Source organism: Typha latifolia, chromosome 8 (genome assembly GCF_019914945.1).
Source record: "Typha latifolia isolate L0001 chromosome 8, TyphaL0001v2, whole genome shotgun sequence".
In the NCBI taxonomy this organism is placed as follows: domain Eukaryota; kingdom Viridiplantae; phylum Streptophyta; class Magnoliopsida; order Poales; family Typhaceae; genus Typha; species Typha latifolia.
Window position 1 is genome coordinate 6,097,298 of NC_133093.1, and position 23,155 is coordinate 6,120,452.

A 23,155-nucleotide genomic window follows, 5' to 3' on the forward strand; every position below is an offset into this window, starting at 1 on the left:
ATCTAGGTTCTTCCTTTGGGCCAACAGGGACAAAAGAGGTTGTCATTTGATAACTGGAATACTATCAACTTGCCTAAAGATAAAGGTACTGTTATGTATGTATATTGTTATGTATGTTTTGTGTTAAATTAGTAAATAGTTTCCTTAATTATTATTATGAGATTTATAGATATACACTAATATTCATAATACATACATTTTAAGTAATTTTATCAGTTTATTACATACTATTGTTTGTAGAATAAGATACTAATCTTATTTATTAATTTATTTATTTATTTATTATTTTGTATAATTAAATAAAGACTATATAATTCATGATTAATCAAGATAGAGTAAGAATTACAAATTAGTCATAATTAAATTCTTATTTATACTTATACTTATAATTATATATATTTTGAGTCTTCTATCTTTTATATAGAAGAGAATAACTCTCTTTATCCTTATTTTGTAATTAACATTTTAAGATAATATTATATTTATAGTATTAGAATTATATCTATAATATAAAGAAGTAATTCTAACATAATAAATCATCATATTTTACACGAACGGATTCTTATTAGATAAACGAATAACTTCATGCTACCTAAACATTTTCAGATCCTGAATTTCTTATTTGAGACCCCATTGACCTTGCTAGCGACGAGTTGACACTCAGTTGACGAATGTGAGGGACACGTGGTTTATGTCTTCTGAATAGACAATGAGTAGTCTTACCCTAAGATATCTTTCTCAAATTAGGATATATTATATAATTATGTATATGCATATTTTAGCCTCCAATATGATTATATAACCTTATTTAGAGATAATTTCAGTTGAGCATATTTTATCATGCATTTAATTAGACTGATCTGCTATATGAGTATACTGGTGATATATAGAGATGATTGGAGATGACTATACTGTTATGAGTTTGTCGAGATGATCTCTAGCATGAGTACGCATGTGACAGACTAGTATGGGGATGCATGTGTTAGATACATGGTTGGAGACTACATTGCATCATTTTTCTCTTGGCCTCTTTACCACCTAAATTTCTGAGTTATATGATCTGTTGTAGTACTGGATAGAATGCATATGATCAGTCATTTAAAAGGAAAGCATAAAATCTTATTGATATGATAGTTGATAGAAAGCGTGAGAATACTTGAGTGTGCGCGAGGGTTAGGATGCGCTTAGTAAATGATTGAACGCTCGACGTAGTCACGATCCTATGGTCTTATGTCCAAGGTCATTAGTCTGTGTGTGTAGTAGACATTCGAACACATACTGTTCGCTAGGGCATATGTGGTGAGTTATCCTCACGTGGTTTCTATCAACTAGAAGGGTGCCCGATTTGGATGAATGTTGATACCCTTAGTGGATGGCAGGGTATGAATTATGTTTGAGATACCCTTTGTGGATGACAGGGTATGCTTTAAGCCTTTGGGCATGATGATGAGACCGGGTACCAATTGTTGATCGTGCACGGTAGTCTAATATGATGATATTCAAAGATAACATTGATGATTGAGATATTGACAAATACATACGATTTCATTATTATTAGATATACCTAATTATCGAGTGATAATTATGTATCATATGTGGTTGCATTTGACATCATAGTATGGTCATGGTTGGCATATATCATATGTAGCATATTTGAGAAAATTATGATGATGGTATAGCATGGAGATTTGTTTATATATTGTCGAGAATTATATACTTGATTAGTTATGATATGATATCTATTATATATTTATATATTATTATTGAGGATACATTTATATACTCATCCATAACATAATGCTCATTTCTAATTCATATTATCTAGTACATAATTTACTTTATATTTGGCATCACTGATTCGGGATAAGGTCTATTCACTGAGCCTTTAGCTCATGACTCTTTTTATTTATTTTCTAACCCCCTCATATATGTGGTACATGATAGCGATTTGAGATATCCTGAGAAGATATTTAATAGCAAAAATAAGGTGGGCTATAGATGTGAGATGGTATAGAAGATAGTTTATCTAGAAATTGAGTTGTGTATATTTTTGTATTCCATTACATTAGATCTTATTTTATATAATAGGAAATGTTGAACAAGTATGATGCTATTGTATTAGTTATATATTTGTTGTATCTTGATGGTTTGTCGTAGCCTGTGCAAGTTCTGCTAAATGATTTAGAGGTCTAGTGTATATTATTGTGGATTTAGTTATGAATTTATTAATATGTTTAACTTGATGATATCATAATTTATTTTTGTGATGGATTATGTGAGCACAGGTATATCTGGGCGTGATGGCCCTGTTTGTTCTGTCGCGTGCGCCGTGCGTGCCGTGTGGGCCCATGGGGATTCACGTGCTCATGATGGGCGGGAGCATTACACGAAAGCATTGACTTTTCTCCTCTAAAACTTGTATAAACGCCCATGTACATGTATAAAGGTACTTAAATTATTTTATACATAATTGCCAACATCAAAAACCTAACAATAAGCTTATTAGTCTATTTCTTATTTGATTTTAGTTACCTTAGGATTCTTTTTTTAATTCCTATAAATAAAGCCTCATGGCTTGTATTTTAGATATGCATCAACTTATTAAAGGAATTAATCTTTTCTATGTCTCTATATCTCTCTATATCTCTCTATATCTCTCTTATCAAGTCCTCTCCCTCACCATGGTGGCCTTCTTTATAGCTATGTAACTCTAGTAGAGCCATTAACCTGCCTACCACCATTATCCATATTAGCACTAGCCATCTATCTACCATATCCAAACCCTTGATCTTCCCACCACCAACTTAAGGCCTTCCACAGCCCTAATCTAGGGTCCAACCACAATCAATCAACTGCTTCCAAACCCTAGACGCACCACCTAAAATTCCGTAAGCACTAGATCATCTAAACACACCTCAACCATATGTCATGCACACTCTATGATCCTGGTGCGCACAACTTTCAAAAGACAAGATCAGCTAGAGTGCTTACCCGAGATGGTGTGCACCATGTGTGATCCCAACAGCAACTAAAGGAAGTTCTTTTACTGTCTTATGCAAATTCCGGTGTGATATTTTACTAAGACGCATCAATTTGGTATTATAACTATTTGGAATTGCATCAATTTAGTATCATATATGTTGGGACCACATCAAATTGGCATAAGAGCTAGTTGGATCCCATCAATTTGGTATTAGAGTGACTTGGATCATATCAATTTTGTATCAGAGCTAATTTATCGTGTTAGGTTTTTATTTGTTGGCAATTGTGTACAAAATATTCTAAGTGTATTTTTTTCATGTATATGAGCTTTACACAAGTCTAGAATATCTCTAGTTTGAAGAATTGCAAGATTATTTGAGAAAAGCCATTGAGTTCACACCACGTTCACAAACGCGTTCGAACGCGGAATCTGCGTTCACACATACAGAGAGCCGTGTTCACAAACGCGTTCGAATGCGGGTACTACATTCATACAGACAGAGAGTCGTGTTCAGAAACGCGTTCGAACGCGGGTACTGCGTTCACACAGACCGAGAGCTGCGTTCACAAACGCACTTGGGCTCGTTCGAACGCACCTGAGATCAAGTTATGTCGTTCGAATGCACTCGGGCCACGTTCGAACGCACCAATGAAGTTTGATAAAATTGGACTTTTGTGAGTACGGATAAGACTTGAATTTGACTCTATTTTGGAGATCATATATAAGGATTGTGATGCCCTATCTCTTGGGTGGTTGAAGAAGCATTATTGAATGAGACTTCTTGAGGCTACATCGGTTCTTCAACTAACAAGATTCCACTCATCTACAAAACTTAATCTTTCGTCTTAAGGGCTATCTAGATGAAAGATCAATCTCAACGGTTATTGAGGTTGGAATTCAATCATGAGAAGTAGTGAATCGTGGGTTCTAGCGAGCAAGACTGAGAGGAACAAAGTCGTTTGGATCGACGGGTTGTTTTGTGAGTCAGTCTTGTAACTGCTACTATTCTAGTGATTGGTTTGATCCGAGTTTGGATCCGTGGTTTTTTTCCCGTTTGGGTTTTTCCACGTTAAAATCTTGGCGTTCATCTCTGCTTTCGTTCTTAATATTTCTAAGGACTTTTACTTAAGCGAACGAGTGCTATCATTGCCTAGTATTTAGATACATACTTGTGTCTAGAGATTTTTTCAATTGGTATCAGAGCGGGTTCTCTCACTCTTTGAGAGAGATCAGATAGGCATGGATTTTCATAGAGATGGACCATCATCTATTAGAACTCCTATCCTAGATGGATCAAATTATGGATATTGGAAAGCTAGGATGAGAGCTTACTTGAAGTCTATAGATGAACGAGTATGGTTTGCCGTTATGAACGGTTGGAGTCCACCAATGTACATGGTGGATGATAAACTTGTTGATAAACCGATAGAGTCATGGGATAGGTCAGACTATGAAAATATTGGATGAAATAGCAATGCAATAAATACAATTTTTAGTTGTATTTCCTCGGAAGAATTTAGAAGAATTTCTACTTGTGAGATAGCAAAAGAAGCTTGGACGATCTTAGAAACTACTCACGAAGGAACTATGCCTGTAAAACTTTCTAAACTTCAAAGGTTGACTACTAGTTTTGAAACTCTATGTATGGAGGAGAATGAGACATTTGATGAGTTTTATGCAAACCTGAGTGATATAGTCAACACTACTAGTTTTGAAACTCTATGTATGGAGGAGAATGAGACATTTGATGAGTTCTATGCAAAGCTAAGTGATATAGTCAACTCCAGTTTCAACCTAAGAGAAAAAATTCCTGAAAACAGAATTGTCTGTAAAATTGTTAGGTCTCTTCTAGAAAGGTTTCAAGCGAAAGTTAGAGCTATTAAGGAAAGTAAGGACATCGATTCTATGAAAGTTGAACAATTGGTAGGAAATCTACAAACATTTGAGTCCAGTCTTTCAAAACCGAGGAAGTCCAAAGGGATTTCTCTATCCACAGTTGAAGAAATTATAGAGGAGTCTGATGATGAAGGTGATTTAGATGTTGAGATGTTGGCCATGTTCATCAAAAAGTTTAATAAATTCTTTCGGAAGCCAAACAAGTTGAATGCTGAAAAACTTGAGAAAAACAAAGCCTTTGTGAAAAAGAAGAATACTGCGAGTTCGAATATAAGTGTGAGCAACAATAGTGTCAAACAGAAAAATAAGAATTCTGAGAATAAAGTTCGATGTTTTGAATGTTCTGGTTTTGGACACATAGCACAAGAATGCCCTAATCGCCTTAAGAAGAAGGGTAAAGCTATGAAAGTTACTTGGGATGACTCAGATGAATCTAATGATGATTCTGGAAAAGACGAAGAAAACTTTGTTGTTTTTGCCTCTTCTCTATATCGATTCTGTTGTTGATACTGATAGTACAGATGATCAGGATATGTTACCAGCTGAGGAAGATGAATCTGAAATTCAAAAGGCATATAATGACCTGTACCTGGAGTCATTTAAACTCAAGTAAAGCAATCTTAGACTACTTCAATGACTCAAGGTAATCAAGCTAGAAAGAATTCAATTTGAGGAGAAGTACAAATTGGAACTTGAACGTGTCAAAGACCTTTCTGAACAACTTGACAATGCAAAAAATAAAATGAAGGCTGATGAAATTGAACTAGAGCGACTGAATAAGGAAGTGACATTTCTAAAAGGGAAGAACAAACTTGACGAGATTCTAAAGGCTAAGATATCTAGAAAAGACAAGTATGGTGTTGGATACACTAGTAATTCAAATAATAATAAAACTGTCTTCGTTTCTGCAGGTATACAAAAAGAAGAATATCTGAAGTCATCAACCACATTTACAAAGCAATCATGGATGAATGCTTCTAAACTGGAGATGAATCTACAAACTGGTGAATCGTCAATGGCACCAAAGGTAACTTTAGTCACACTCCTCGACAAAAGGTGAGTAGAAAAGGGTTTGTTCCGACATGCTATCATTGCGGCATTCTAGGGCATATTCGACCTCATTGCAAATTTTTGTAAAAACTTAGAACTGCTTTCATTTATGGGATGAAAATAAAGGCCATATAGGTCAAGAAAAGTGATTTGAAATGTTATGTTGTGCATACAGCCTTGAAAGCTTTAAATTCTGATTTGTGGTATTTAGACAGTGGTTGTTCAAGACATATGTCGGGTGACAAGTCGTTATTTTCTGATCTTGAAAAAGATGAAGGGGGAGTTGTGACATTCGGAGATGGTAATTTATCCAAGGTAATAGGTAAAGGAAAGGTAAGTTCTCTGGGGGTTCCTATTTTTGAAAATGTTCTTTATGTTAAGGGCTTGAAAGCAAATCTTCTGAGTATCAATCAATTTTGTGATGAAAATTATGAGGTAAAATTCTCCAAAAATGATTGTACTATTCTAGATCATGGTGGTAATGTTATATGTTATGGATCTAGAACATCTGATAATTGCTATATTGTTGGAACGTCACATAAACTGAAATGTAACAGTGCCTCTTTCGACATTGCAGATCTTTAGCATCAACGTCTTGGACATGTGAATCACAAGGAATTATTTACTCTGTCAAAACAAGAAGTGGTAAGAGGAATACCTAAGATGAAAGAAATGTTAATAGAGTGTGCGGTTCGTGTCAAATTGGAAAACAAATTCGGATTTCACACAAGAAGGTAAATGCAGTTACCACCGACCGTTGCTTCAATTAGTTCACATGGACTTGATGGGTCCAAGAAAAATGGAAAGTCTTGGAAGTAAACACTATATATTCTTAATGGTCGATGATTACTCCAGATATACCTGGGTTGCCTTTCTACGTGAGAAGTCTGAAACCTTTGAAGTTTTTAAATCACTATGCTTAAAATTGTAGAATAAAACATCTACAACCCTAGTTAGGATTCGTTCTGATCATGGTAGAGAATTTAAAAATGAAAATTTTTCTATATTTTGCGATTCTCTTGGTATTCAACATGAGTTTTCAGCTCCTATAACTCCACAACAGAAAGGGATTGTTGAAAGAAAGAACCAAGTTGTGCAGGAAATGGCTAGGGTTATGCTTCACGCTAAAAAGGTTACTCAAAGGTTTTGGGCGGAGGCGGTCAATACAGCGGTACATGTGATAAATCGTGTTTATCTAAGACCAGATACAAAAATGACTGCTTATGAAATCTGGAAAGGTAAGAAACCTAGTGTTAAATATTTTCGAGTTTTTGGTAGTAAATGTTATATCTTGCGTGATCAAGAATATTTGACTAAATTTGACATTAGAAGTAATGAAGGCATCTTCTTGGGGTATTCAAATAATAGTAGAGCCTACACAGTATTTAATCTTGACACTTCTACTGTTATGGAATCTACTAATGTTATGATAGATAAATCTACGACTGATTTAACTAAAGCTACTCCTATTTCTGTTTCTGCAGATACATATGACGAAGAAATAGGAAAGGAGCTTGATCTGGAAATTGAGAATCAGGACGAGGACAAAGTTGAAATGAACAAAGATGACTGCAACGTACCGGAACCATCTGCCAGAGTGAAATCAAATCATCCACTGTCACAAGTGATCGGAGACGTGAATGAACCAATTAAGACAAGATGACAAATCCAAAATGAGGTATCATTTACTTGTTATACATCTTCTTTTGAACCTAAAAATGTGAAGGAAGCATTGTAAGACGATTCTTGGGTTAATGCTATGCATGAGGAATTAGAGCAATTTTCTAGGAATGATGTTTGGTATTTAGTTCCTAGACTTAAGAATGTGAACGTCATTGGAACAAAATAGATTTACAAGAATAAAAGTGATGAACATAGCAATATAGTTCGAAATAAAACTAGACTAGTAGCACAAGGATATACTCAGGTTGAGAGTATAGATTTTGATGAGACATTTGCTCATGTTGCTAGATTAGAATCTATTCGTATACTGCTTGTTATTGCTTGTCACTTAAAATTTAAATTGTTTCAAATGGATGTGAAAAGTGCTTTCTTGAATGGTACTCTGAATGAAGATGTTTATGTGGAACAACCGAAAGGGTTCGAAGATCAAAAATTTCCTTATCATGTGTTTAAATTGAAAAAGGCCCTCTACGGGCTAAAACAAGCTCCAAGAGCTTGGTATGAGAAGTTGACCACTTTCATAGTGGATGCGGGGTTCACTCGACGGGGAGTAGACAAGACATTGTTCATTAGACGGTCAAACAAGAGTTTAGTTGTGGCACAAATATATGTGGATGACATTGTCTTCGGGGCAACGAGTCGATCATTAGCTAAGGAGTTTGCTGATCTTATGCATAGTCATTTTGAGATGAGCATGATGAGTGAGTTGAAGTTCTTTTTGGGACTTCAAATTACTCAGTTGAAAAGAGGGATATTGATTGCTCAAACCAAGTATGCTAAGGATCTTGTGACTAAATTCGGTTTAGAAAATGCAAAATATGCTAGAACTCCTGTGAGTACAACTACCAAACTAGGTAAGGATATTTCAGGAAAAAATGTTGATCAGACACTGTAAAGGAGCATGATTGGTAGTATTTTGTACTTAACTGCTAGTAGACCAGACATTGTATTTAGTGTCGGTGTGTGTGCTAGGTTTCAGTCTGAACCTAAAGAGACACATTTGTTTGCTGTGAAACGTATTATAAAATATGTCGGTGGCACAATTGACTTAGGTATCTGGTTTACGTATGACTTGGGAGCTATTATATCTAGATACACGGATTCTGATTGGGCAGGTTCATGTGATGATAGAAAAAGTACATCAGGTGGATGTTTTTATATTGGAAACAATCTGGTTGCTTGGCATAGTAAGAAACCAAACTCGATATCTTTATCTACTACAGAGACCGAGTACATTGCAGCGGGAAGTTGTTGTTCTCAGTTACTATGGATGAAACAGATGGTCAAAGATTACAGCATTGAACAAGATACTATGGTGCTTTATTGTGACAACATGAGTGCTATTAATATTTCAAAAAATTATGTTCAACACTCGCGTACAAAGCATATTGATATCCGACATCATTTTATACGCGAGTTAGTTGAAGACAAAACAATAGCACTAGAACATGTTGAAACGGAGAAACAGTTGGGTGATCTATGTGACACCCAAACTCTAAGCAAGTGCATGGCACGAGCCCACACGGCACGTGCATAGCACTTGACCATTTAGTTAAATACTGATAATCAAATAAACATGTAGTAACATCATGATTTTATCCACAAAATTTAAATTGAGAAAAACTCAAGTCTAACTGTCAACAGCATACAAATAACCCTACATGGGCCCCACACAGGCCACAACACATCATCAAGAGTTTTTCACAACTACATATATCAACAGTGGTATATACATCATTATACAAGTACAAAGTCACCTGCTAGAACATAAGACAATGATAAAGACATACTTGGAGGATGTCCACAGGTACATCAAATAAGAGAACTCAACTAGCGCAAAACACTAACCACACACTACTCTTTACCCACTCGCGAGGTCTCTAAGGGAGTATCCTGCTCCACTCGCTCACCTGAGTTTTTGGAAAGGAGAAAACAAAGAGAGTCATGAGCTATAGGCTCAGTGATTAGACCTTACACCGAATCAGTGATGTCAAACAGAGAATGAATCATGTACTGGATAATATGAATCAGAAAGTAGCATAATGCCATGTATGAACATATATATATGTATCCTCAATGACATATATATGAATGAAATTAATCCTCATGAATGAGCATATTATATCCTCATCTAAAAATATATCACATGATGAAATTACCATATAACATCACCGAATATAACGACATATCATGTATAACAATAATAGAACTTGTCACATCAATGATGATGCATGATGCATGCAAACCACTAGATAATCGTATATGTCAGAGCCAGATATAATCCACATATCTCTCACTATCATAATTAACCGTCTCAACTTTGAATATTATCCACCATGCTAGAGTACGGTACCCGGCCCCAAACTTGATGCACATCATGTCACAAGCTTAGAGCATACCATGTCATACGCTTAAGAGTATCTCTGTAGATAAATCATACCCTGCAAAACGCTAAGGGTACCTCAAAAGAAAGTAATCATACCCTGCCATACGCTAAGGATATATCAATGATAGTTGTACCCTGTCATACGCTAAGAGTACAACCATCAGCCATCACCATACTCTGCCATACGCTAAGAGTATGTGCAGTACCAGTCCGGACCAGATACCGTTCCAGCCATCACATCATATTACATCACATCACATACACATGTACTTTTATGATTTCTTATACATGATATATCATATGCATATATCCAGTACAACAACAGATCAGGCAATTCAGAAATTTAGGTGGTAAAGAAGCCGACAGAAAAATGATGCAATGCCGACTCTAACCATGTATACTTTTGCTAGTCTATCACATGCATACTCATGATAGAGATCATCCCGACATAAAAACCATAACAGTATAATCATCTCTATATATCACCAATGTACTCATATCTCAGATCAGCCTAATCAAATGTATGATAAAATATGCTTGACTGAAATCATCTCTATATAAAATCATATAATCATGCTGGAGGTCAAAACATGCGTGTACATAATATATAATATAATATAATTTAAGAAAGGGATCTAGGGGATAAGACTACTCACACCACTGTAAATACCAAATCACCACTCGCTCACGCTGCTACGATAACGATCAAGCCTCGATAGCTAGGTCCACAGGGTCTTGAACAGGGGGTCGGGATCTGAAATTATTTATAACAAACATGTCAGTTCTTCTATTAATTAAAATTAACTCAACAAAATGATAGTTTTTAGTTGTAATTATGTACTCTTCAATTCTATATTTGTTTTTGTTATTTATTAATCATAATTATATTATTTATTAGTGTATTTAAAATGTATTTTATCTGTCTACTATTCTCTTTGATAATTAAGAAAATAATAATTAAGTTACTGCAATTAATTATGTAAGAATATACGTACATAACCCAAAAAATTTCTTAGGATTAAAATAGTAATTTATATTGCAGGTATTTTGCTAAACATAATATAATTAGAACTATATACTAACTATGATATAATTATATTTAATTTGTATAACTTAAATACATTAAATTAACTAAGCTAAACTAATTATGCAGATATATATATATATAGAAAAAAAATAGAATTGTATATAGTGCTGGGCTCAGCCCAGCACCATGCACAGCAAGGCGCTGGGCCGAGCCCAGCACCCCTTGCAGAGTGCAGCTAGGGAGAGAAAGGAAGAAAGAGGAGGAGAGGAAGAAGAAAGAGAAGAAAGAGAAGAAGAAGAAGAACAAGAACAAGAAGAAGAACAAGAAGAAGAAGAAGAAGAAGAAGAAGAAGAAGAAGAAGAAGAAGAAGAAGAAGAAGAAGAAGAAGAAGAAGAAGAGAAGAAGAAGAAAGAAGAAGAAGAAAGAAGAAGAAGAGGAAGAGGAAGAAGGTTGGGCCATGGGGGAGGGGTGCGGCCGCTGGTGGCCACTCAGCCACCGGCCTCTCGCCGACGGCTCAATCCTCCGGCGGTCCGAGATAAAGAGAGGGAGAGAGAGAAAGAGAGAGAGAGACAGAGAGACAGAGAGACAGAGAGACAGAGAAGGAGGGAAGCTCACCGGTGTTAGTGGATGTAGCGGCGACAGCGGGTAGAGAGAGAGAAGGGGTGTTAGAGAGAGAGAGAAAGAGAGGAAGATGAGAATGAATCCGAGAGAGAGAGAGAGAGAGACGGTGGAGAGGGGGCTGCGGCGGCAGGGGCCCACCGCGCCAGCTGGCTCAGCCAGGTTGGCCGGGCGGGCGCTTGGGGCGCGTGGCGCCCAACACCGCTGCCACTGCATGACACGAGCTGTCGTGCCATGCAGTGGTGCAGTTTTTTTTTTTTACTTGGGCTTGGGTTATTACAATCTATTTACAAAACCTTTGGATTTACAGAGATTTGAGTATCTTCGTACTTCTTTAGGGATTTGTGCTTTGGATTGATTTTTTTGGTTTGGTTTGCGTGTTTCTTTTTTATTATTTTTTGCGTTTCTTTTTAGGTTTTCTTTACTCTAAACTTTTCTCTGGTTTTAGTTTCAGATTTGTCAAGAGTTTTCATAAAAAAAATTTTGATGCACTCTTAGATTAATTAATATACTCTTGACATATAAATATGATTTTTCTCTTGATTATGAGCTATGATAGTCAATTTTGTCATCTTGCAGTATATTGTATCATTTCTGATTTGTTCACTCTCTCGACTTCTATGATAATTAAACTAAATTTAATGCACTCATAACGTGTGTATATTCTTGAGTGAGTATGACATCATAAATTTTTTTTTTAAATAGCTCACTATTGATATTGATTTGCACAGTTTGACCTCATGTTTAGTCATCACAAATGTGTTCCTAAAAAATCAATGAAAAGGGCTACAATGAGTTTGTGTGAAAGCCATCTTGTTTAGAGTCCAGTTTGACTCAGTACATTGCTTGCAAATTAAATAAAATTTTTTGATATTTGTGAATATCTTCTTGCACATTGTTTGATATGTACTACAAGAAAAGGGTTACATACTCGTGTGAAAGCCATCATTGCACCTATATGGTTTATGTATAAAAAAAATAATACAGGAAAAATTCATGTTCGGTTATGGAGAATAAGTTAAAAAGTGCAAATTTAAATACTAAGTCAGTTTAACTACTATGTTGTATCATTGTTTAAATAGGAAAGTTTATTTAAGAAGAATGTTTCATGTTATGTATGCTCACCTTGCATATGTATATTGTTATGATCAATCAAGATTAATTTAATTTTGAGTGATGCATTAGAATTGATTATAATATGCTTTTGATGATTTGATTGATCTGTGTATGACTTATTTCATTCAATTGTCATATTCTATGTCTTGAATCTATTTTGAATTTTTAGAGGTGATTTTTTCTTAGATTATTTATTAAAAAAAAAGGGCGTTCGAACGCAAATTTTTTAGTTCTAACGCGGTGACTGGCGCGTTCGAACGCGCAGACTGATCGAGGATTCTTTATATATTGCATCCAAACCCAAGGGTTTTCATCTTCCATCTTCCAAACCCTAGAAACCCTTCATTTTCTCCCTCTCAAATCTTCAAGATCTTGATATTTTTCATCAAATTTCTCACCACAAACCCTTTTAAAGGGTAGTTCTCCTCCGGATCTAGCGTCTTTCAGTCGAATTTCTTAGTTTTTCTTCACTTTTGCGAGGTATGATCATCCATCAATTTTCCTATTTTTTATTCAATTAAGTCTCTTGATCTTGATTGATTTTGTGTGTTTTCGAGTTTTGATCACATTAAAGTTACTATCTTGATATTTCTTGTGTGATTGAACGTGATATCTTAGCGTTTTCAAGTGGATGATGGATTTCTTGCTATCTTTTTGTTTGCTTTGGACATGTATTGAATCTTGCATCTTGTTTCTTTCTCAAGAATGCCTAGAAAAGTTGTAGTTTCCAAAAAACCTAGGCCGCCTTCCTCACCTACTTCGGCTCCCAAGTTTTCAACATCTACGGCTGCGGGGCGTTACAAACATAATTTTGGCACCCATCCTGTTATCTATGAACGACCCGTGGTCATTTTCGATTTTTCTTCTTTGGGGATAGAACAGATATTTACTGAGCGAGGATAGTTATCGGTGTGTGGGATGAGCGAGACTGCTTATGTGGAAGTTGTTCGGGATTTTTTTAGTAATGCCACGGTCTTAGACCGTTGTATACGTTCTACTGTTCGTGGGGTGTCTATATACTTGGACTCAGATGTTATTCGGGCTGAACTTCGTCTTCCTGATGGTGAGTTACAGTATCCAACGTCTGCTCCACTTCTAGATGTCGATGAATATGCTGGCACTATACTGATCAAAGGGGAACGTTGGAAGGGAAACATGATGCCGCATACGAAGCTGACGTCCGTGGCTCGCATGCTTCACCTGTTTTGTCTGTACAATGTCACCCCTAAGACTTGACATTCAAGTATTAGTCTGGATCATGCATTCCTTCTTCATGCAATGTTATCTGGAGTCTCAGTTGATTTGGCTGCGGTGATCTATGATTCAATACTCTTAGCTGCATAGAAAGAAGCACCTCGTGAGGGGTTACCGTTTGGCATCTTTATTACAAACTTGTGCACTCAGAGTGGGGTGCGTGTGGATGCTTCGGAACCTTCTCTTACTTCGCACAAACTGTTGGATCGGATTACTCTTAAGCAGAGTCAAGCTCACGACCAATCGTCTCCTCTCATGCCGTCCTCTTCCGCCGCCGGTCGCTCATCGCACCTCGACAGTTCTGATGATAGCTCTGACGGTGACACATATCACTCTGAGGGGGAGTTACCACAATACTCAGATCGTTTCGATCAGCTTAGTACTCAAGTGCAGGACCTCCATTCGGCAGTGAATGATTTACGAGTTGAACAAGCTCGTCAGGGGACTGTACTTGACTCTGTATTGACGATTCTTCATCGTCAGTTTCCTCCGAGTTCCTAGTCTTTGGCATTTGTGTCAAAAAAGGGGAGAGTGTCTAGGTGTGTAGGGGGAGCATCGTAATAGGGGGAGTTTATTAGAGTCTTTCTGTCTTTCTAATCTTGCTTATAACTTTGCTTGGAGGAATTATGAACTTTGTCTGTTTAAGTACTTTTAAACTTATGCTCCATTGATAACTTGTGTTTGGATTGTTTATTCATTTCAAGTTATTTTCACTTGATCTTGGATTGGTATATGTTTATTTGCAGGGATTGATGTGCAAAATATTTTAGTCTTGTTGATTACTCAATTTGAAGTCTTTGTAATATCTTGTAACAGAGGTGTTTTGTCACAAATTGCCAAAGGGGGAGATTGTTAGGTTTTTATTTGTTGGCAATTGTGTACAAAATATTCTAAGTGTATTTTTTCATATATATGAGCTTTACACAAGTCTAGAATATCTCTGGTTTGAAGAATTGTAAGATTATTGAAGAAAAGCCGTTGAGTTCACACCGCGTTCACAAACGCGTTCGAACGCGGAATCTGCGTTCACACAGACAGAGAGCCGCGTTCACAAACGCGTTCGAACACGAAATCTGCGTTCACACAGACAGAGAGCCGCGTTCACAAACGCATTCGAACGCGGGTACTACGTTCACACAGACAGAGAGCCGCGTTCACAAACGCGTTCGAACGTGAGTACTGCGTTCACACAGATAAAGAGCCGCGTTCACAAACGCGTTCGAACGCGGGTACTACGCTCACACAGACTGAGAGCTGCGTTCACAAACGCGTTTGAACGCAACCTGAAGAATTCAAGTTGTCGCGTTCGAATGCACTCGAGCCCGTTCGAACGCACCTGAGATCAAGTCATGTCGTTAGAACGCACTCGGGCCGCGTTCGAACGCACCAATGAAGTTTGATAAAATTGGACTTTCGTGAGTACGGATAAGACTTGAATTTGGCTCTATCTTGGAGATCATATATAAGAAGAAGTCAAAAGATTTTTAACTCAAAATAAATACCCTTTGATCTACTTTTAGATATCATTATCATTATTATTATTATTATTATTATTATTATTATTATTATTATTATTATTATTATTATTGTTGTTGTTGTCCGTTATTACAGCCATAGAGGAGAGAAGGCTTTGAGATAATTAAGAAGTACCTGAGGTACACCCGACTGCAGTATGAGGCAAAGTCCAGAGGGAGCTTGATTCGTTGCTCGATGAATATGGGCTGCCCGTGACTGGAGATCTCGGCGAGAAGAGGAAAGTTGCCATGGATTACTTCCTGTGGCGGCCTAAAGTACCAGTTGAGCCATGCAACAAGCAATTCAAGAAGAACAAGTACTTCTTACGTTTCTCGTTCTGGTTTGGTAGGTGATTTGTTGGAGATAGTTAGGGAAGGTGGTGGAGTCTTCTATTTTTGTCTGAGTTGCATGCACGCTTGTGTTACTTCAACTCTTGTAGGGGTTTGTAAAATTATTTTGTATCCTGTAATTTAGTATACCCTCATGTATTGAAATTCCATTAGAAGTGCTTATTTTCATTATCTAACTATTATATGTGTTTTGGGGCCTTAATAGAACTCTTCCATGTTTTTGCTCAGATCCTCTGCGAACCAGACCGAACGATTCTTGTAGATGGTATTCTTGGTAGTAGTCAATAGATTTGGCAGGAGTCTAATGAAGGGACATCCAAGTATTTTTCAGTATCACAATCACAATGCCAACCCATAACCATAACCCAATTAAGTTAGATAATCCAAATGGTTAAGAATTTTGTCTGTGAATCCGTTGTCTTATATAAACCCATAGCAATAAAACCTTTTGGTGAAATATTATATATTTTTCCCTCTATGGATTCGTCCTAAAAATATATAATACTGCTAAGGGAATCCGATTCCCCTTACCAAAGGATACAAGTACCTTCTCTTCCGTTAAGAAATTGGACCAAAATTGGACTAAAATTGGTTACAAGTACTTTTTTCCTAAAAGAATAGTACGGACGATTTCTAAGAACCAAAAAGTAGACAATTAAAAAAAAAAGAACTGCCAGAACAATTCATGCTCCAGGAAGCTTTTTTGTAAAATAGTATATTCCAAAAGAATCAAATAACCAAGGGCTAAATTGATGTTACAGGAAGAGAAGCAAGTATCAAGAATGGTACTAATTTACAAGTTACAACAAATATACATAACAAAAATGTCCTACCTAATCTTTTTCTTTAAACGACTTTCGCATTCTAAGAACACAGAGAACAGACTTGTCATACACCATCATCATTGTTCATAGAGAAATCAGGTTCATCTGGCTTCATCAGCTTTGGCATCTTCATACTGGAAGTAGTAGGATCATGCCGACTAATTTTCTGAATAGCTCCTCTCTTTGTGTTCTTTGCAAATTTTGAAGCTAGTATTGTGGCTCCAAGATGTTGGATGTGATTCCCATAATCAGCTACAGCTTCCCCTGATGTGGCTTCACCACCGTCATTGTACAGGGAAAGCAGAGGAGCACCATCATGCCTGTCCATGTGGCTATCATCATCCATCACTTGCATGTAGTAGAGGCTTTCTTGTGTGGCCAGCTCCTTGGCCAGTTTTCGTTTCTTATATCGTCTCCATGCTGCTTGCACAAAGCAAGCTCCCCAAGTTCTCCAATGATGAGAGTAGAATCTGAACGCATGCTGAAGCTTCTTGCTGTGAAGACGCTTGAATTGATTGGCTACAAATTTGAGGTCCTCAGCTCGGAGAGCAAATGCCTCGACTTCACTAAGAGACCTAACTGTCCGAGTGGATGACGGGAAGTTGACGCTTGGATTTGGCATTAGTGCCCATGTCAGTAACTCTTCACCACAGAAATCACCTGGTCTGAGGGTGATAGAGTTGAAGAATCCAGTTCTTCCACCATTCGTAGTAGAGCTTTCTAGCGTACCACGGATGATGAAAAGCATCTCATTGACTGGGTCGCCCTCACGTACAATATAAGTGTCTTTGGTGCTAAGAGATGAGACTAGACGTTCACAAATGGCATCCAAAAGCTGACCATCCATTTGTGAAAAAAATGGAACCTGCAAAATGATGGTATGAAATGAAATCAGCAAAGAGGTACACACATAAACTGGCAGGAATTCAAGCATTTAAATAACTAAAAGCTCCTGTAATTCATTGATGACTTAGTAGGTGCGGAAGCCAATACAAAGTGTTCATGGAGACAACTTCATACATAACTACAAAATGAGAAGCACCTCAATTGTGTCTTAATTTAGTAACAAAAACTAAATCTCGGATTGTACCAAAAGGTAATACTCACACGTCGAACAAGGGCAAGACATAAATGGCGTTGAATTTCACGACGGAGATCCAGTGGTAGAGATTGCAAAATGGATTCCTCATCAACGCCTCTAGTAGCAAGCCATTTATATTGAACAAAACGCCGTACTCGTTCCTGCAAATCTTCTGGAAGTTGCCGGTGCCTCATCCACTCCTCGATATCTCGGCGCTTGACTCTCCACTCTTCAAGTCTCACTGTAATTGATTGCAAATAGGTCTGGAAACACAACATTAGGCAACTATGTTACTGCAACCTGATGATAATGTAAGAGCAGTATCTTGTGACAAAGGAATTATTGTTTCAAATCCATACAATGTATCAACATTCCAGCAGACAACCTTGACATAATACTAATAAACATTAATTAAACAAGTGAAAAAAAGAAGCAAAGAGAAGAAATTTTGTGAGGCTATAGATGTTTCTGGGCAAAGAGTAAAAATAGATAAGCTTGTTGAACAACAATGGACTAAAATTGGAACAGGCGCTAAATTATAAGGAAAAAGACTGAAAATATGAATACTAGCAGTCACCTAAGTTCAAAAAAATGTAGCTTGAATTAAAAACGCATCAATATAAGTTAAGAACTTCGGCGCTTAAACTAAAAAATTAATTATTTTCAAAAATAACCTTGAACAAATGCAAGTAATTATTCAGTTTTAATACTTTCATTGTTGAGCAGACAACAAGAGAATACTGTCTTTAAAGTGCCACAATATCTCACCATTCTGGGGATTTGTAGTATCAAACAGTAGAAGTCCCAAATGAGTTAATCATTAAGAATTGACTATTCTATTTGTATTTGTCAGTATTGACTTGCATATACAATAGAACTCATTAAGTATTGACTAATCTATCAAATTTTGCAATGAATTATTTAATTGCTTAATATCAAACTTTTTGGCATTTCTGGCTTGAGATGACAGATGGGAAGTCAAAAAGAAGGGCCACAAGCATTACCTGCATGTTTCCAATCAGATCAGAAAACAAGACCAGACCCAGAATACATATGAAGATGGCAAATGATGTTTCTCCAATATAAGTGCTAGTTGCCAAATTTTGTCCATATGAACTGAATAAGAACAAAAATAAAATTGCAAAATGAGTGTCCAAATAACAAGATTTCAAGTGAATCTAATACAGAGGAACACATAATGAAATTCATTCTCCACACACTATAAGGCACGTTCAAAAATTACATTCACATAATAAATGACTTTCTAGAAAAATCAGTATACAAGTAAGAAACCATACAGAAAAGTGCACTTATTTCTCACTAACCTAAAATATCTTATCCTTTGCTAAACTAATATTAAAACCTCTCAGGATAAACAAAATATTATCCCCATGATTTCATTCAACAACCAAATGCAACCAAATGATTCAAAAACCATCGAAACAAGTCTAAGATCCACCTTATAATTAAAAGTTGATTGTATGTACTTTCATTTTACATAAAAGATTAAATAGAATGGAAGTTCCTTGTATTTCCAAATCATATAATTGTTAGAAGGAACGAATCTTCAGGGGTCTATGCAAAAGTTTTCCAAGATGACGAAATCTATGATGATACCTCAAAATTTTGGATTGCTAATCTATTTTCATAGGCCAGAAAACATCATATAAGATACAAAAACAACGTCATCTCTCTATAAGGTCTCGTTTACTTTAGAAATGAGGTCAATTCTAAAATAGGTATTTCTTTTTGTTATTCCCAAAACGAAATATTTATTCCAGAAATAACTATTCTTATATTCACATATTCTAGAATAAAAATGTAATAATTACCTTTGATGTAATATAAAGTGAAAGAAAATATGAAAATATGTATTTTGTTTTTTATAAAATTACCATAAATATTCTCTTATTTGATATAAAGTAGATTGATAGAATAGATATCAAAAGTAAATTAGTAATTGGATTAGTATGTGATATAAGATGTAATTTTGATAAATAATGTTTGTATTAGATAATAGGGTTATTATGTTGTTTAAATGTTATTCTGAAATAAGAAGTTGTATTCCATAATAAGAAAAAAATTATCCCAGAGGTGAACGGGCTAAGAGATTGTGTTCCCAAATCACAAAGTATAGTACTCTTAAAAAGACATGGCTTCTTTCCCAATACTAGAATAATTTAGGACATTGAACCAATATTAAACTCAGGTTGGTGCACCTATATATTATACCATGCAAGTCACAAAAGAATTTCATTGAGATATTGCACTTAACCCCCTGAGGTACCAACAGCTAAACAATTGTAAGAATTTTCATCCAACTTAATAGAACCATTATCCTATCCAAAAATTAGATATAATAAAAATAAGTCCTTTGCACCATTAAAATGCTTAAGCTCTTTTCATTAAATCTATCAAATCTCACCACCAAAACTGGCAACATGAGAACCATAAGAAGTGAAGGAGTTGGGAGATTCTAGATGATTTCTCAAACCTTAGCTGTTGATTTAAATAACGCAAACAATAAAATAATCTTTGCCAACATTTGATGACTAGAGGTTTTAGCCTCTCAAAGAAGACATTGGCATTTTGCTCTTTTTCAACATTTACACCACAGTTGCTGATAAGTGCTCACCTATTGGAACCCTAGCGGTTAAGTTCTTAACAAATTAAAATTCAAGAGGCTAGCATTTGAGCATAAATGCAAGGGACTAAATTGTATTTAACCCAATATTATTCTTCCCTACTTTGTCTTCCTCATCACATTATTATCTTTTTTGTATAAATAAGATAGTTTTGCCACTGAAGATCAAAACCAATTCCTGCTTGCGCCTCTTTCAAAATAATGTTTCCAATTAAGCTAAAGGACGAAAGAAGAAATCAAGTTAACAATACTGAAAGAAGGATTCAACAATCATAACAAGGATAATGTGTGTTAAATATTTACCTTAAATTTCGTAGACCCCACCAAAGGCAGTAAAGATATTTCTCCACGAAGGTAGCAGCAATAATCTCACTATTCAAGGCATCAGCAAACATACCAAAATTAAATCTGACAGGATTAGTGGCATCACAATAAAGGCTAACATGGCTGGAATCGAGCCAAGTTTTTCGTTCAGGTAACACCAGACTACTACAATCCAAAAACCTAGGATTGCATATCGGTGTACTCATGGTGCCATTTTCTTTTGCACACTCCGTTACCCAACAAGTGTACTGGCGCTCAATTGATAATAGATACCACAAAGCCCCAAGAACCTGTCCCAATCATTTATTAGTCACAAACTGGTGCTAGTACATTGACTGTTGCTTAGTATAATATACTTATATATTTAGTAACTAGAACATGGCAAAAACTACCGTACGTGACTAGCCAGCATATAGAGAAGCAGATTGTATGCAGCTCCTGCCCATGCAGTCTTTGTCACTAATCCAGCTGCCTTGACAATCCTTGCATGCAAAGGGAAAATGAGAAGCAACCTTGGTATATACTGGATCAAGACGATCAGGGAAAGTGTATTGTTCGTGTGATTAGCGGAAGAGGTGCTCACAGCTGGTATCACAAACCAGACAATTATCTGCAAAATGAAAAAAAGAAATGATGTGTACTTTTATGAAGTTATTATGCAACTATCTCTGTCTATCAAACAGAAGGAACAAATTCTATTTAAGAAACTAGGTAATATTCAGTTATGTCCAAGAACTATATATGGAGGTTTCTGTGTTGTGGTAGGCCCAATACTTCATCAAGTAATGTATTGACCTAGTTTAAATCCTTCCGAATTTCTCACCTCAGCTCTTAACAATAGGCATAACCCAAAATGCTAATGATTATACACATCACCATAGTAAGAACATGAAAGAACCTAGTTTTATGCTGTTTTCAGATCAAAAGATAACCGTTACCAACAATTAACAAGATTAGTTTCAGCTTTACTGAACAATTTAGTTCATAACATTATGATGTAACATAAGATTTGTAAATGTAAATACAAAACCAGGAGATTTGAAGCGAAGCCTCTAGTGAATAAATTAGCAAAAATAATGGTCCCAACGAATTGTAATGAACCTAATATCAACCTCTCATGGAACAAGAAGTCCAACCATTTTGTGCAATTCAAAAGCCCAAAACGCCACAAACTCACTTTGCATGTTATGGTCATACAATCCTTAGAGAATCTGAACCTTACTAAATGATTGCTTGCGTAATTTGGAACTTTTTGAACATGTGATGTTCAACACACATTTAGAAGGCAATATGGCTGTGGAATGGGCGGCCAACAGGTAGTAGGCTACACAGGATAAATAAATAAAAAAAGGCTCCTTCCATCTGAGGTTAATTATAGTTTATAAACATAAAACTGCTATAAGAATATATTGCACTACTCTAGAAACTAAAACATGATAAAAGATACTACGATATAATTAAATGGAGCCTAGTTATACTTTATCTAAGATGATTGCCTACACAAAAACGCTTAATCTAATACATATTTATAGAACCCACCAATAATCATCAAAAATCAAACAACGTCATGAGTTAATTTAACAAACTTGACCTTAAAAAATAGCTTACCTGTGGAATCGGAAGCATAGCGATGAGATCGAAGACGAAATCCCCCTTGAGGTACCTCATTGCAATCTGATGCGGGTCCTTCACCAACTCCCCCCTTCCAAACACCCTTGAGCTGGGCGCGACGAATGCAATCCGAAATTTAAGCAGCATGTGCGCGAGATAGAATAGATCTGCCACCGTCCTGAAGAAAGTAACCGCGATCCCGAGCCCGACATCTATGCGGACACATGCAGGCCCGCCGATGTAGAGGAGGTAGAAGTACAAGGGGTCAACGAAGAGAGCGACGAGGCAGGAGACGAGAAAGATGCGGTTCCATTTGAGGACGGCGTCGCCGCCGGGGTCAAGGATCCGACGAGGTTGCCATGGCTTCCGAGGGCGAAGAGAGGAGGAAGAGGAAGAAGGGAGGAAAGGGCGGAAGAAGGGGAGGAGGGGCCACCGGAGGGGGACGATGGCGCTCATCTTCCATGCCGAAGAAGGGAGGTGGAGGAGGAGGCCATGAGAGAGGAGGAGAAGAGGAGATAATAGGTTTAGAGTTAGGGTTAGGATTGGGGTTAGGATGGTTGTGAGATTTGCGGGGAGACGGGAGAGGCGGAGAGAAAATAGGGGGCATGGCTGATGGACACAGAGGGGGGAGGGGGGGAATCGAGAAGAAGCTAATTTTGGAATGTCTCTCGGAGGGACAAAATTAGTAACAAAAATACTCTATATACGAACTGTCAGGGAAATTTGCGTTTCAATCATTTAGCAGTTCTGCACTTCACACCCTATTTTTCAATATATGAATCACAGATGCCTT

At 36.6% G+C, this 23,155-nt stretch overlaps 1 protein-coding gene across 1 annotated transcript; it reads right to left on the reverse strand.

The window, feature by feature from the left end:
* Positions 1–16,549: 16,549 nt before the first annotated feature.
* On the reverse strand, positions 16,550–22,977 carry LOC140794485 (cyclic nucleotide-gated ion channel 18-like). Its single transcript, XM_073146551.1, has 6 exons — positions 22,360–22,977; positions 21,149–21,361; positions 20,731–21,041; positions 18,788–18,899; positions 17,810–18,046; positions 16,550–17,567 (listed from the first exon to the last, which is right to left on the reverse strand). The coding sequence occupies exons 1-6, from the start codon at positions 22,816–22,818 to the stop codon at positions 16,767–16,769; spliced, it is 2,133 nt and encodes a 710-aa protein (XP_073002652.1). The 5' UTR covers positions 22,819–22,977; the 3' UTR covers positions 16,550–16,766.
* Between the last annotated feature and the right edge of the window lie 178 nt (positions 22,978–23,155).